The sequence below is a fragment of the Cinclus cinclus genome, chromosome 3, assembly GCF_963662255.1.
Source record: "Cinclus cinclus chromosome 3, bCinCin1.1, whole genome shotgun sequence".
NCBI classification, from domain to species: domain Eukaryota; kingdom Metazoa; phylum Chordata; class Aves; order Passeriformes; family Cinclidae; genus Cinclus; species Cinclus cinclus.
In genome coordinates, this window is record NC_085048.1 from 7,117,040 (window position 1) to 7,130,540 (window position 13,501).

The following is a 13,501-nucleotide window of genomic DNA, read 5'->3' on the forward strand; positions in this document are numbered from 1 at the left end:
ATGGAAGGGAAAGCCTTTTGAGGAGCAGCTGAGGTCACTTGGTTTGTCCAACCTGGAGGAGACCGAGGGGACATTTCACTGTGTGTGCTCTTCAACATCCCCATGAGGGGCAGTGGAGGGGCAGTGGAGGGGCAGACTCTGATCCCTCTGGCAACCAGCGACAGGAGCCGAGGGAATGGCATGGAGTTGTGTCAGGGAGGTTTACATGGATATCAGGAAAGGGCTCTTCATCCAGACGGTGGCTGGCCGCCGGAACAGGCTCCGCAGGGCAGTGGTCTCAGCACCAAGCTTGAGTTGAAGAAGCGTTCTCAGGCACACGGTATGACTCTTGGGGTGTGCCACGCACAACAGCCGGGCTCGAGCCTCCGGGTGCCTCCCAGCTGGGGAATACCCCCTGCTTTGTCATTCCCCTCAGCCCCCGCCGACCGCTCAGGGTCCGCGGCCCCTCAGGGGCGCTGCGGGGAAGGCGGGCGGGAGCCCCGTGCAGGCCCCGCCTGCTGGGCCATAGAGCGCCGGCGCTGCAGAGCGGCCGGCCGGGCCGAACGGCGCCGGCGCTCCCCGCGGCCGGGCGGAGCTGCGCCGGGCGGTTCGGGGCGGGGCGGGGAGGCGAGGCGGTGCCCGCCACGGCCCAGCGCCTCCGGGGCTGCGGGGCCCCGGGGCTGTCTCAGCGGAGCTGGGCCGGGCTGCCCGCAGGGCGGGTGAGCGAGGCCGCGGCGGGGCGGAGAGGCGAGAGTGGCGGGCGGGCCGCCGGGGAGGCGGGGAGTGCCGGTGCGGGCGGGCCCGCGCAGGAAGCGGCGGCGCAGGCGGGCGGTTTGTGCGGGCTCCCCGGCCCGCCTCTGCCGTGGCCGCTCGGGGCAGTGGGGTCCCTGCAGCGGCTCCTCTGCCCCTGGGACTGGGACGGGCACCGCGTTTCGCCGAGCACCCGCCCTGTGGTGTGACACCTCTGGGGAGCTGCGGCTGGGCCGGGCGTTGCAGGAGGCGGTGTGGGTTAGGGCACAGGAATGCGTTGGCCGGTGGATCGCTTGTTCTTTTGCTTTTGCAGGCCCGCTGGGGTAGTGCAAACGCCCCTTGTGACGCAGGAATCCCTCCAGACGGCCCAGGAGGCTTCAGCATTTTTGAGTGTCTTACGAGGCACTTTATCTCGCATCTCCCTGCCATCAGTAAGTATTGCCCAGCAGTGTGGGGGGTTTCTGAGAGCAGCGAACATCCAGTGTTCATTTTCCTGTAACTGGTGGCTGCTTAACAGGACTGAGGTTGGTTATAGAGGAGAGGCCAGGTAGGTGGTGGAGAAGTTGCACTGAAGTATATTGAGTGCTCTCCTGTGAGGCAGGATTCACTGTACTTAAACTTATCCCTGACAGACATCTCCTTAATTGGTTCTTACAGATTATGAAATTCATGGAGTGCCCTCCCCTCCTTTCCAAGGTAACCTGCTTCAATGCTTAGGAATCGCATATAGTCAGAATTTTGCCTTAGTAGCTGACCTAAATCTTTGTTGAAACTAAGCTGATTATTGTCATGGACTGTCCAGAATATACCTGGAGAACAGTGGATGGGTGTTCTGTCACTGGGCTGGTAGATGTTCTCAAGTTCCCACTCATAGTCTTCTCCAGACACCCACTTCATGTGTTTCTCTGATCACTTTACTTTGTTGAGCATTTCCATCATCCTTGAACTCAGAAGTAGGTTCCGGGGAGGTGCTGTTAGCAATGAGGAAGTGGGGCAGTTATTATGTATCTCCCTCTCTCTTAAAACATTCCAGAATTAATTATTCTTACCTGGCAACATATCTCACATTGTTGAAATACTCCGTTTGTGATGCATTGTAAACCAGATCCTTTTTCCTTATACCTCTACCTAGGGAATTATTCCTGGAGAAGTATCCAAGTTGGTGGGGTTTATTTTTTACAAAGTTTATTATTTTGCACTTGTTATTAGGTTGAGAAGAAGTTACTTTGGTCATAATAACATAGCTTTCTATACAATTTTAATCTTTGAAATCCATTCTTGCAGTCCTCTTCCTGCAATTTTAGGGTGATCCACAAATAATTAAAATACTGACTGGTGGTGCCAGGCCCTGCACATTGTGATAAACTCTTCCGTTTTGACAGTTTTAATGTCAAAAAACTTTCTTCTTGGTCTTCATGTTTCCTACTAAAACTGCAACTCATTCTGTGCCATGGCTTTACAGCTGAGCTGAATTGTGTGGAGATCTTAAATTAGGAAACCATCAATTCCTTTGAACTGGCTTTTGTTCACAGAGTAGGGATGTTCACAGCTCAAAAACTAGAAATTTGTGTAAAACCCTGAAGTTTTCCAGTGTTGATGCCTTGTGTATGTCTTCTTTTAAATTCTTTTTTCTTTAATTTCCTCATCAAAATCTGCTTTCATCCTAACTTTCTTCAAGATTGCATTTGCTTTCTTAGAGAGCTTTCTGGGGTAACCATACAAATGCCTCATTCTCCCACGCTTAATTCAGGATCAGATTTGTAGATAACACATTAATGCTTGGTTATACTTGTAAGGGATTGCTTCATCTGACCACAAATGCTCCAGGAGGTTGAGAGCGAGCAGCAATGTTTTGAGAATTGTTGATTCTGAAGTAATTAGAAAATATTCTAAGATCAGCAATTTATGGATTAGAATGAAAGGACTAGTCTTGTGATGAAAATGCAGCAGAAATCTGATGGTAAGCCTATAGAAACAGCCAAGTTTCTTTCTCTTAAAATTGCATTTCATGGTGGAAACATCATAAGCAAAAAATTACTGGGAATTAAGCAAAGGTGAGCATTATGTGTATATTGACTTCACTGGAAGGAAGAGTCCAGCACTGGCAGGGCCATAAGCTAGATAATCATCCAGATACTGTCCTCTACAATAATTCATTTTTCCTTCTCATTCTGTTCTGTGTAGATGTTCCACATTAGAAGTCATGGAGCTGGGGAAGGCGAAGCTGCTGCGAACTGGCCTCAACGCCCTGCACCAGGCCATTCACCCCGTGCACGGGCTGGCCTGGACGGACGGCAAGCAGGTGATCCTGACTGCGCTGCACCTGCAGAGCGGAGAGCCCAGCTTCGGTGACTCGAGCGTGGTCGGTCAGTTTGAGCACGTGCACGGGCTGTACTGGGGCCCGTGTCCCGCCGAGGCCCCGGCCCTGCTCGCGGTGCAGCACAAAAAGCACATCACCATCTGGCAGCTCTGCTTCAACGGCGCCGACAGGAACAAGCTCCTGGTTTCCCAGATCTGCGACATCAGCGAGCCATATCCCGTGCTCCCCCAGGGCTGCGTGTGGCATCCCAGCAAGGAGGTCCTGGCAGTGCTGACCACCCGGGACGCCTCTGTCTTGCCCTCTGTCCACCTCAGCAACTCCAGAATTAACGCGGACATCAAGGGCAGTGGGCTCATACACTGTGCCTGTTGGACCAAGGAAGGCAACCGCTTGGTCGTGGGAGTGGGCAGTGCCCTCCATTCCTACATTTGGGATGATGCTCAGAAAACACTCAGCGCCTGCTCTTTCTGCCCGATCTTTGATGTGGGAGGCTACATCTGTGCCGTGGAAGCTACGCAGAATTTGCAAGTCGCTGTTGCCACTGAGCTCCCTCTGGACAAGATCTGTGGCTTGAATGCTGGTGTTGCCTTCGAAGTTCCATCGAGCGTTGAAACGGAGTCCTTCCCCTCGCAGTCCAGCTTGTGTGGGGAGGAAGAATATTCCTTGGATGGAGGGAAGAAGTCACTGGACTCTGAGAAGCCCTTGTCTGTAGTTACGTCTCCTGTGGATCTAACTCACATACTTTCTAGCAAGCAGGGTGCTGATTCCAGCCCTCTCCTTCACCTGAGGCCCAAGGACTACCTGACGGGAAGTGGCCAAGATTCCTCACACCTCATCTTGGTGACTTTTGAAAGAAAGGTTACCTCTACCAAAAAAGTGAGCATCCCAGGCATTCTTGTTCCTGATATAATAGCTTTTGACTCCAAAACTCAAACTGTATCTGTTGCCTCCAATACTTGTAATGTTATTTTAGTCTATTCACTGACTTCATCCAGTTTACCCAATATTCAACAAATTCAGCTGGAGAAAAGTGAGAAGCCAAAGGGTTTGTGCTTTTTGACCAATAAATTGTTACTGGTACTGGTTGGAAGACAAAAATTCAGTGACCCTGCTTTTCTTCCTTCTTCAAGATCAGACAAGTACATGATCCGATTGATGATTAAAGAACTGATACTTGAAATGGGTCCTTCAAGGTCTGTGCCAGATGATGGCAGCTCCAGTTTGAATCTTTCCAACATTAATCATGATCCCTCTAGAGATGTCCCCCCTCTCAGCCATGGGCTCCTGATACCAGATCGCTCTGCACTTCAGTCCCCTACAAGCCGAAGGAAACTCATCGAAGAAATCAAGAGTCCTGTTTATGAACAAAACTTGGTGCTGAACATCAGCGACTTCAAAGACAAAAAGATTTCCATGAATTTTCCTCCGGCTGTCGAGACTCTGGATGCTGAGCCAGTTAATCGGAGTGTGGTACTGTCTAACGCTTCGAACAAGCCAACGTCCCCAAAGAGACAGCCTGAGGCAGCTTCCAAAATACCCAATTCTTACAAGAATAACCTGTTCAGTGAGAAGGAGGCAAGTTATTTTCTGAAAAATGTGGAAAAATTGTCTGCTAACTTCACAGAATTGCAGCACCATCTTTCTGAATTAACTGAGCTGCTAAAATCTGGGAAGAGAAATCTTCCAGTGTACCCATCTTCTCAGGAACCCTCATTTATTAACATCACCTGCCAGGTAATTTTAATATTGGAAGCCTTAATGGTGAAACCTATTTATGGCTGTATGTTCTTTATGATGCTCAAGTAAAAGTAGGATTAGATTTCCATCCTGTTCCTGCAGATAGTTATATATGATTATAAATCCCATTACTCTGCAGGCTTCCAATGTTTTTAAAGCAATGAGATATCCAGGAATGTTCAGCTCCCTGTCCCCTCCTCACACTGGGCCAAGCCCCTCAGCTCTGCAGTGAGGCTGCTGGGACTCCAAAGCAGCCTCACATGTCACAGCCCAGCTGCAGAAATAAAGCCCTTTATAGAGATCTAGGAAGGGAATGCTTTTCCTAGGCAAGTTCTAAAGTTTTCTGTATAGAAATTTCGACAAGTGAAGATTTCCATGTGTGGGAATTGGTATCAATCTCTCACTCTTCTGGGAGGAAAACTAAAATAATGGAGACTGAAACAAAAGCTAATTGCCTCAGCTTTGAAACAGAAATGTTGCTCATTAGCATTGAGAGTACCATCCAAGGAAGAAAGATACCATTAGGGACACAATAAATCTTTCCATTAACATAGCTTAAAAATGGATTTAAAGTGAAATTTCAAGTGAAAAACTTTTGGCTGAAATACTTGCTCTTGCAAATCTCATGCTAGAAAGGGTAAATTACCTGAATATCAAAACCTGGCAGACATCTACTGGGTTGTTTCTAGAATTCAAATTAATGAACCTTAGTCAATATTCAAAGTAATTTAAACTGACTTTTTACTTTATATTAGCTCTTACTTTGAAGCCTTATTACTACAAAAAAATTACTAACTTCTGTAGCATTGAACTCAAGTTCTAGATCATATTCCCTCACTCTCTTCACTGTTTCCCATTGTAAACATTTAATAATTGTAATAACAGATTTTAAAAATGCTTTGTTCTGCCCTACTGGGCATATTCTTTGAAGATGCTTTTTGGATTTAAGGCTTGGGGCAGTGGTGGTCAGGGGTGGGACAAATAAGCCCTTCTGACTTGTGAGTCTGTTCTTCACCCCAACATTCATGACCAGGAGTTCTTGCTTCTGAAGTTTTGGGTCAGGGTTGGGTGGAGGAAGGTGGGAATAGAAAACCTGTACCTTTACAAGCTCTCTGGGGAAATGTCCTTCACAGATGGAAGGATGGGGCTGAGGATTGTGCTGTGAATGAAGCTCATGGTTTCTTCAGCAGCTGTGTATGATTTTCTTTCCTGTTCTGATGTGTGCTGGATAAGTTCCTTGCTGCTGTCACTCACTCATCAGCACTTTAACAGCTGAGACTTCAAAGGATAAATCTTGCAAAGGGGCCTGAAAGTGTGTAGCATTTGACTGCCTGTAAATGATGGCACTGGAGACATGTCTGTGGTCCTGTTTTGATTAATGCCATTTTAACTGTACATCATAGTAGCTAAAGACTGTTTCTTTCATTTTCAGAAGCTGCTTTCCAAAAGTGATGCAGATGAAAGTCGGGCCGTTCTTCTCTGTGGTGGTAAACTCCGCCTAAACGTCATCCAGCAGATATTCAACCTATCCCTTGTAGAAATGCAGCACGGTATGTTGGGATTATCCAGGAGTACAAACACTTCAAACACATTGCCAGAGAAGTTCTGGCTGCCCCATCCCTGGAAGTGTCCCATGGCCAGCCTGGATGGAGCTTGGAGCAGCCCGATGTAGTGGAAGGTATCCCTGCCCATGGCAGGGGACTGGAACTGGATGAGCTTTAAGGTCCCTTCCTACCCAAACCATTCTGTGTGTCATTCTTAGTGAGCAATAGCAATATGCATATTCCATCCAGGGAAAAACCAAGGAATAAATAATGAAAGATAAATAAAATTCTGCCTTTTTTTTCTAATAATGTAAAAATTTTTCTCTAAACCTTCTTTTACTGAATCTTTTGCATTGTAAAAAAAAAGAAGAGCAAACTTACATATGGATGCCCCATATCAAGTTACTAGTTATACTGGAAAATTGCTTTCAGCTAGTGTTTTGCTTGTTTTCAACTACTTTATAGAGAGAAGTCTGAGTAACAAGGAGTGTAGGGTTGACTGGTGGTTTGGGAGTACAGTGTTCTGTATTTGAATCTGTAGTTCCAGCATCTAGTCTTGCTTTAGGAAATCATGTAGCACAAAATCAGCTCTATACACTCCAGCAGTGCATTTCACATCAGGTTTTGCTCTGAAGAGACCTGCCTCTCCTACTGCTGTGTTCTCTGCTGTTACCAGCTCATGCCATGCCCATGCATTGTGTCTGTGTAAGTGTCAATTCTGAGTGTTTCACTCTGGGCAGAGGTAGAAAACACTTGGGGATATGACTTCTCACTACTACAGCTGTTCCTTGTGCTATATTCCATCCACTTGTCCCTTGTATCTGCTCTCTGCCTGCTTGCAGGTCAATGGGCTACCATGCCAAAGCCTAAGGCTGCTGTTCTTGCCATTGTCCAAGTTTTATTTTTCGTACAGAATTGTGGATGGAATACGTTCATTTGAAATATACAGATGCAAAGTAGGAATGGTATTTTCAAAGCCTGAGTTGTATTGATTTTCAAGTTTGGTCCAAATTAAGCCAGAAGATTAGAGGGTTGTGTGCTATTAAGATACAATCTTCTTGGGATCTTACTTGTGACGTAAAGTTATATAATGTAAATTTACAAACAGCTGGAAATGCTTCTCTGAATTCCTTTACCCCTCATGAGCTCTATTTTCTTGCTTCATCAGCTTAATGGATAAAAATATGAAAATTTTCTGGTTTATCTGTAGTGGTAGAAGTCAGGGTTTCAGATTCAAATTACAAAGATAAAAAGCTAGTGATGAATTCAAATAGCAAATGGACCAGACATGTTTGTACAGTATTGTAAAATATTCCTTCATTGTATTTCTTGGAATTAAGTATAGTGAAATTTCATAATAAAGGTAGTTTCTAAATTGTCTTTATTAATTTGTCATTTAATTTACTAAATCTTTGCTTTTTATAGTATCTGTACAGCTTTAGCACTGTGAAGTAGCTTATCAATACCTAATTAAAACCAAGTGTGAATGCTTACGAATTCTGTTCAGAATTTCATTCCTCTTCCTCATTTGAAGCATGTTTTATTGTCTCATCTCCTAGTGGCAAAATCCATCATAGCTGCCAAGTGTCCTTTGTTTTTGAGATTGTACAGCCTGTATCTTTTCATACATTTTTTTTCTAGAAACTGTAAATACACAGAAACATTTAATTTTAGAAGAAATTGGTTTTTTACCTTAAACAGACCCTAATTGCACAAAAATTTATCAACAGCCATTTGCTTGTCTTCACAGGTTCATCTTGGATTGTTCTCACAGCGGACAGTGAGGGCTTCATCCCATTAATGTTTGCATCCACACAGGAGATCCTCATCAGAGATGCCACTGCAAAAGGCTACAGTGCCCACTCCTCCAAGACTTTGGACATAATCAGTTCCACACAGGAGTGTAGATCTATGTCTTCTGAAAGCCTGGATATCACCAGTTCTCTGGAAGTCCTGAGGGACTGCTCCTCCAAGACCTTGGACAGCATCAGCCCTTCAGAACAGCCCAGCAATAAAATGTAGTTTTTGACAGTGGTTTTGCAGTGCCTACCTGATGATGGGAGGCTTTTATGTTTACTGTATGGGACTGCAAATTATCAACAACAGTCTCGAATCTCTGTACGATTTCTATAATTTTTTTGTTGCATTGTAAATTATTTATTTGATCCTTGGAAGCATTTAACCTTTTTTTTTCTACTGAACAGTGTTTTTTAACTATGGCTCTTGCAGTACAGGTGAGGTTGAAAATACGAGTTTCTGAGCTCAAGTTTCCATCTTGGTCTTTAATACATTGGTGTTTTTAGATAATAGTAAACCTGGATAATAAAGAAATTGTTGAAAACACTGCGTTGTCTCCCATTTCCTCTCTTCTGCCAAAGCCTGAAATACTACACAGGTGTTATTTAGGAGCAGTGCCTGCAGAAATGCACCTGGGTTTGCACTGGTGTAAGCACCAGTGTAAGGTCATGGGAGTTTGGGACAAAGTAGGATCATGTGAAATATCCATATTGTATGGAAGCAAGATCTTTTTCCCCTCCTGTACCTGCCCCTAACACCTCTCTGCTTCCATTTCTGTGGATTTGGGGAAGTGTTTGCCATGTGTCTCATCTTTTGTGATGAGAACATCCAGCTAAAGTCTGACAGAAGAAAATGTTCTATGGGCTGTTGTAGTGAGAGAGAGAGAAAATGCAAAGGGGAAATTTAGAAAAAGTTTATGTAAGCACAAGTTTATGTAACACAGATTGCAGCACTGAAGAAAAGACTAATCCAAGATTGCTCCCCGTAAAATCACAGCATGATAACATTAAGCAGTTTATCAGGCTTTCACAGTGGCACTTACTGTGTGAGAAGGCATCAAGCAGCTAGATTACAGAATTGGAATTGCTGTCTCAGGACTCAGATAATCTCTTCTATTTTTTTTTTTTCATTGACTATTTGGAAATTTAGCCACTGTCAAATCTATCCACTAAATACAATATTAAAGATAAAGCACTAGTAAAAGCTGCAGAGGGCTCTCGGGGTTGGGTGCTGAAACTACAAGTTACAGCTTTTGATGAGCAGGGGAGGAGGAAAACAGAAAATAATTTGGTTGTGGGCTCAATCCTTTACATAACAGTCATCTCAGTAATGCTCACTGTTTAACCAGAAGGTGGACCATGAATACACCGAAAAGGCACTGAAACCTCAGCACTGGGCATGGGTTCAAAGCAGGCTGGATGCTGGGGATGGTCCACGTTTCTTCAGCAGTCTGACAGTCCTTTTTCATGCCTGTTCATGGTTCCAACATCCCACTAATCCACGGGAGGAGAGGGTCAGAGCTGAATGTTCTTGGCTCTGTAAAACATCTTAACCTTGAATTTTTTCATGCCTCAACTGCTGCTTCTGTAATTTTGTTAATGCAGCCAAACGGTGTATAAAAATCAGCTGCTTATTTTGGAATTGCTATTTGTGTTAGATTGACAAAAGATAGTATCTCCCATCAGGAATGTGCTCGGTCTCAGGTTATACCAAACAGACCTGTGGAGTTCTTCCAGCTCCCCAGGTGAGCACCAAGGACTTACCTGTGCACAGGGCAGTGCTGTGTGGGCTAACTGGAGCAGACACAGCAAGTGCAAGACACCTGCCAAAAGCTGTTAATAGTTTGGTCAGATTACATTGGTTCTTCATGGTGTGCTCTGTGCACTTGCATGTGCATTTATGTTTAAAATATAATCCTAGGAATCCTGGAAGAATTGAATCCTTATGTTAAGAGACTTGCTTATATCATGGAACCATGTGGGTTGAAAGGGCCCTTAAATATCATCTAGTTCCAACCCCTGCTGTGGGCAAGGACACCTTTTACTAGACCAGGTTGCTCCAAGCCCATCCAGCCTGGCCTTGAACACTTCCAGGGTGAAGCATCCACAGTTTCTATGAGCAATTTGTGTCAGTGCATCACCGCCCTCACAGAAAACAATTCCTTCCCAATGTGTAAACTAAACCTGCTTTCTTTCAGTTTAAAGCCATTTCCTCCTTGTCTATTACCACAGGCTCTTGTAAGAAGTCCCTCTCCAGCTCTCTTGTAGGCACTGGAAAGGACTCTTGAGACCTCCCCGATTCTTGTCCAGATGGAACAACACCAGCTCTCTCAGCCTGTCTGTTCAGCAGAGCTGCTCCATCCTCAGAGCATCTTCATGGCCTCCCCTGGACTCATTCCAACGGGGCCCCAGAGCCGGACACAGGACTCCAGGTGTGATCTCACAGGGCTCCTCCCTCATCTTCTGCCATGCTGCTTTTGATGCAGCCCAGGACACATTTGGCACACTGATGCACAAGGAAAGCACACTGATGCACATTTGGCTTTTTGGGCTCTGAGCACACATTGCCAGCTTATGTTGAGCTTCTTGTCAACCAAAAGACCCAAATATTTCCTTTCAGGGCTGCTTGATTTCAAATCAAAACACCATTTCTAAACTTAACTGCACCAATGCTGAATGTTAAAAGAAGGCCCAAATAGTTGAAAAAGTGCCAAGCCTAATCCAAGAATCTTTAAGAGAAGATTGCCAGATTTTAAGGAACTTTCTTCTCTTAAAGCTTTTCTTTCATGCCTACAAGTCCATTTGGGAATTCTGGAGCTGCCCATTCTCTCTGCTTGGCCAGCTCAGCACAGCTGAGGCTTTGCCAGGAGTGGCTGCAGTTTTGCCTCATCCCACACTGATGTCAGCAGGCACTTCTGTGCACCGAGGCTATGATCCAACACAGCCAGCAGCTGTGGGAATTGTTGAAGCTGCTGGATGTGGAAATGTGCACATTCTATTCCATGACTTTGAAGGTGACCAAAAAGCGAGTTTATTTTGGAAACACAAGGGAAGTTAAGTCCTCATGGGCTGCAGCCAGTTGGAACAGAAACTTCTCAGACACTGTAAACCTGCTACATAATCATGGTGAAAAGCCCTAGGCAGGTAAAAACACTCTCTAGGTAAAACAGATGAAATTCCATGATGGACAACACTAGGGTGCAAAGGAAATTCTTTTGATCCTTTGCTGAATGTAGATGATTCCATGTACATCAGGAAAAACAGGCTGGCAGGGGATGGGTGCTGGGCCTCCAAAATGGAGCTTTATCAGTGAAGCTGAGCAAACAACTATCATCAGTCCCATGAGACCCGAGAAATCCTTCCTCATCATCTACAGCAGAGCACAGCAAAAGTGAGGACAGACATCTGAATGGTGTCACTGAAACTGACTGTCTCATCTAAGATAATTTGGAGTAAGAAATAGTTCAGGAAATAAGGTTTATTTCTGCTTCCACACTTCTAGAGCAAACACACACTTTCCTTACCATCCAGCAGTTCTGCTGCTCTCCTGCTGGAATTGGAGGCTGCCACTGTAATGTCTCTAAAGTGGTATTGAGGACCTAGCCCCTCTGAAAAGTGCCACAGTTTAAAAGTGCCCTCTCTTTGTTCAGCTCTGTCATGCCAGTTTGTGTCTTCAGAGACTGGAAATTCTCAGGTGCTACATAGCAAAAATTTTCCTCCTCTGCCTCGGGGACAGACAGATGCTGCTGCTTCATGTTTTGAATGAAGCTTCTCAGTGGGTTAGCATCTGGTTTATGCAGCAGGTTTGGTGTTTGTGAAGTGAAAGCCATCTGATTTCATACTTTAAGCCTACAGCATATACACATTCTTGTAACCATAACACTCAGCACTCTTGCTGAGTATTTGAACTGTGGAATTGCAGATAGTTTTTAAAAAAAAACAAAACACACCACCAAAAACATTCAGTGAAATTGCACAAAACCAAAATTCCCTCCTGCACCCACCCATTCTATGAGTCCAGCTGAGCTTCCTATCAGTCTAGAACATTTCTTAAGGAAAAGGCAAGTGTAACACTTTGAGAGTGTTTTTCCATAAGTATGATATGAAATTCATATGATGTATATGATTGACCACAAAATTGCTGTAATCTATTGGGTGGGACTTTGGGCTAACTTGCAGTCTCTTCATCTTACAGCTGGACAACAGATACCAGGTCTGAAAGGCCCCAAGTTTCCCTGGTGGAAACTCCTCCTCTCAAGAAGATTGATTTAATTCTGTGTTTTCTGTCTACAGCCCAGAAAGGCAAGCAGAGAAGTAAATGAGCAAGTGATACTTGGAAACAAACTCTCAACTCAAAAGCAGTTTGCTTTAAAGCCTTTTCCTCTTCAACTACTTTGCTTGGAATGCTGAAGGTGAAAAAAGATGAGAAGCAGGTTGCAGCAGGGATTGAATCAAGCAGCAATTCTTATAAGGTTCAGGAGTGACTTAAGGAATTAGTACTCAAATCTTCAGAGCCCTTCCTGAAAACCCAGTGACCTGACACAGAAGGTCCCAGCCTTCAGGGACTCCCCAGGGACAGATGTCCGAGGTGGTGTCCACCTGTTAAAGTGGGGGACTTGGCAGAAGGAATCTAATCCAGCTAAACTGAGCTCAGGGACAGGCAGGGGACAGCGAGGCAGGAGGGGAACACAGAGGAACAGCTGGTGGCCAACAGCAACCCCCTCCATCAGTGCCTGGTGGGAGCAGCAGCTTGGATATACTTAGGGATACTGATCACCAGCAGGAGCTCTCAGGGAGGTGAGGTAACTTCGGGAGGTGTCAGCATTGCTGTTTGCAGGAAAAGCAGTGAAACTGGAAGAGAAGACTGGGTTGATGGTTAGACTTGATGATCTTAAAGGTCTTTTTCAGCTGTAGTTGTTCCATGATTCTATGTCTGGTGACCAGCTCAGCCACTGACTGCCAGAAACCAGCCCAGTATGGAAGATTCAGGCTGTCCTCACTACACTTCAGCAAGAACAAGGAATTGGACATGGTTTGGCTTACAGAGAAAAACTCAGTGACACATAACTCTGTTATGCTTCTCTTTTCTTTCCATATTTGCTGTAATTGCCTGTGTGCAGGTGGGGAAGTGCTGTCCCTTATGCACCCAACTGGTTTAATTCGATCTCCCATATTCTTGTTACTGTATTTGGATATTACCTGAAGGAGAACCCTAGGAATTAAACCTGGCCCCTGTTACAGTGGGAGGGCAAGAGGTTTACATTAGATTAGCATTTAATCTGAATGCTTGTCAACACAAGAATTTTCTTACTTCAGTCAAATGTTCTGAACATGCATAAAGCATACACATAATTTAAAACTAACAAGAGACATAT

The 13,501-nt window shown here is 45.0% G+C and overlaps 1 protein-coding gene across 4 annotated transcripts; it reads left to right on the top strand.

The window, feature by feature from the left end:
• Positions 1–992: 992 nt before the first annotated feature.
• Positions 993–13,241, top strand: LOC134042397 (WD repeat and coiled-coil-containing protein). 4 transcript variants are annotated; one of them, XM_062489657.1, is made up of 4 exons: positions 993–1,160; positions 2,914–4,783; positions 6,219–6,336; positions 8,081–13,241. In XM_062489657.1, the coding sequence occupies exons 2-4, from the start codon at positions 2,933–2,935 to the stop codon at positions 8,350–8,352; spliced, it is 2,241 nt and encodes a 746-aa protein (XP_062345641.1). In that variant the 5' UTR covers positions 993–1,160; positions 2,914–2,932; the 3' UTR covers positions 8,353–13,241. The 4 variants fall into 4 exon arrangements, with proteins under 4 accessions (XP_062345641.1, XP_062345642.1, XP_062345645.1 ...); XM_062489658.1 differs by having other exon boundaries at positions 8,149–13,241; XM_062489661.1 differs by having other exon boundaries at positions 6,199–6,336; positions 8,149–8,262.
• Positions 13,242–13,501: the final 260 nt, after the last annotated feature.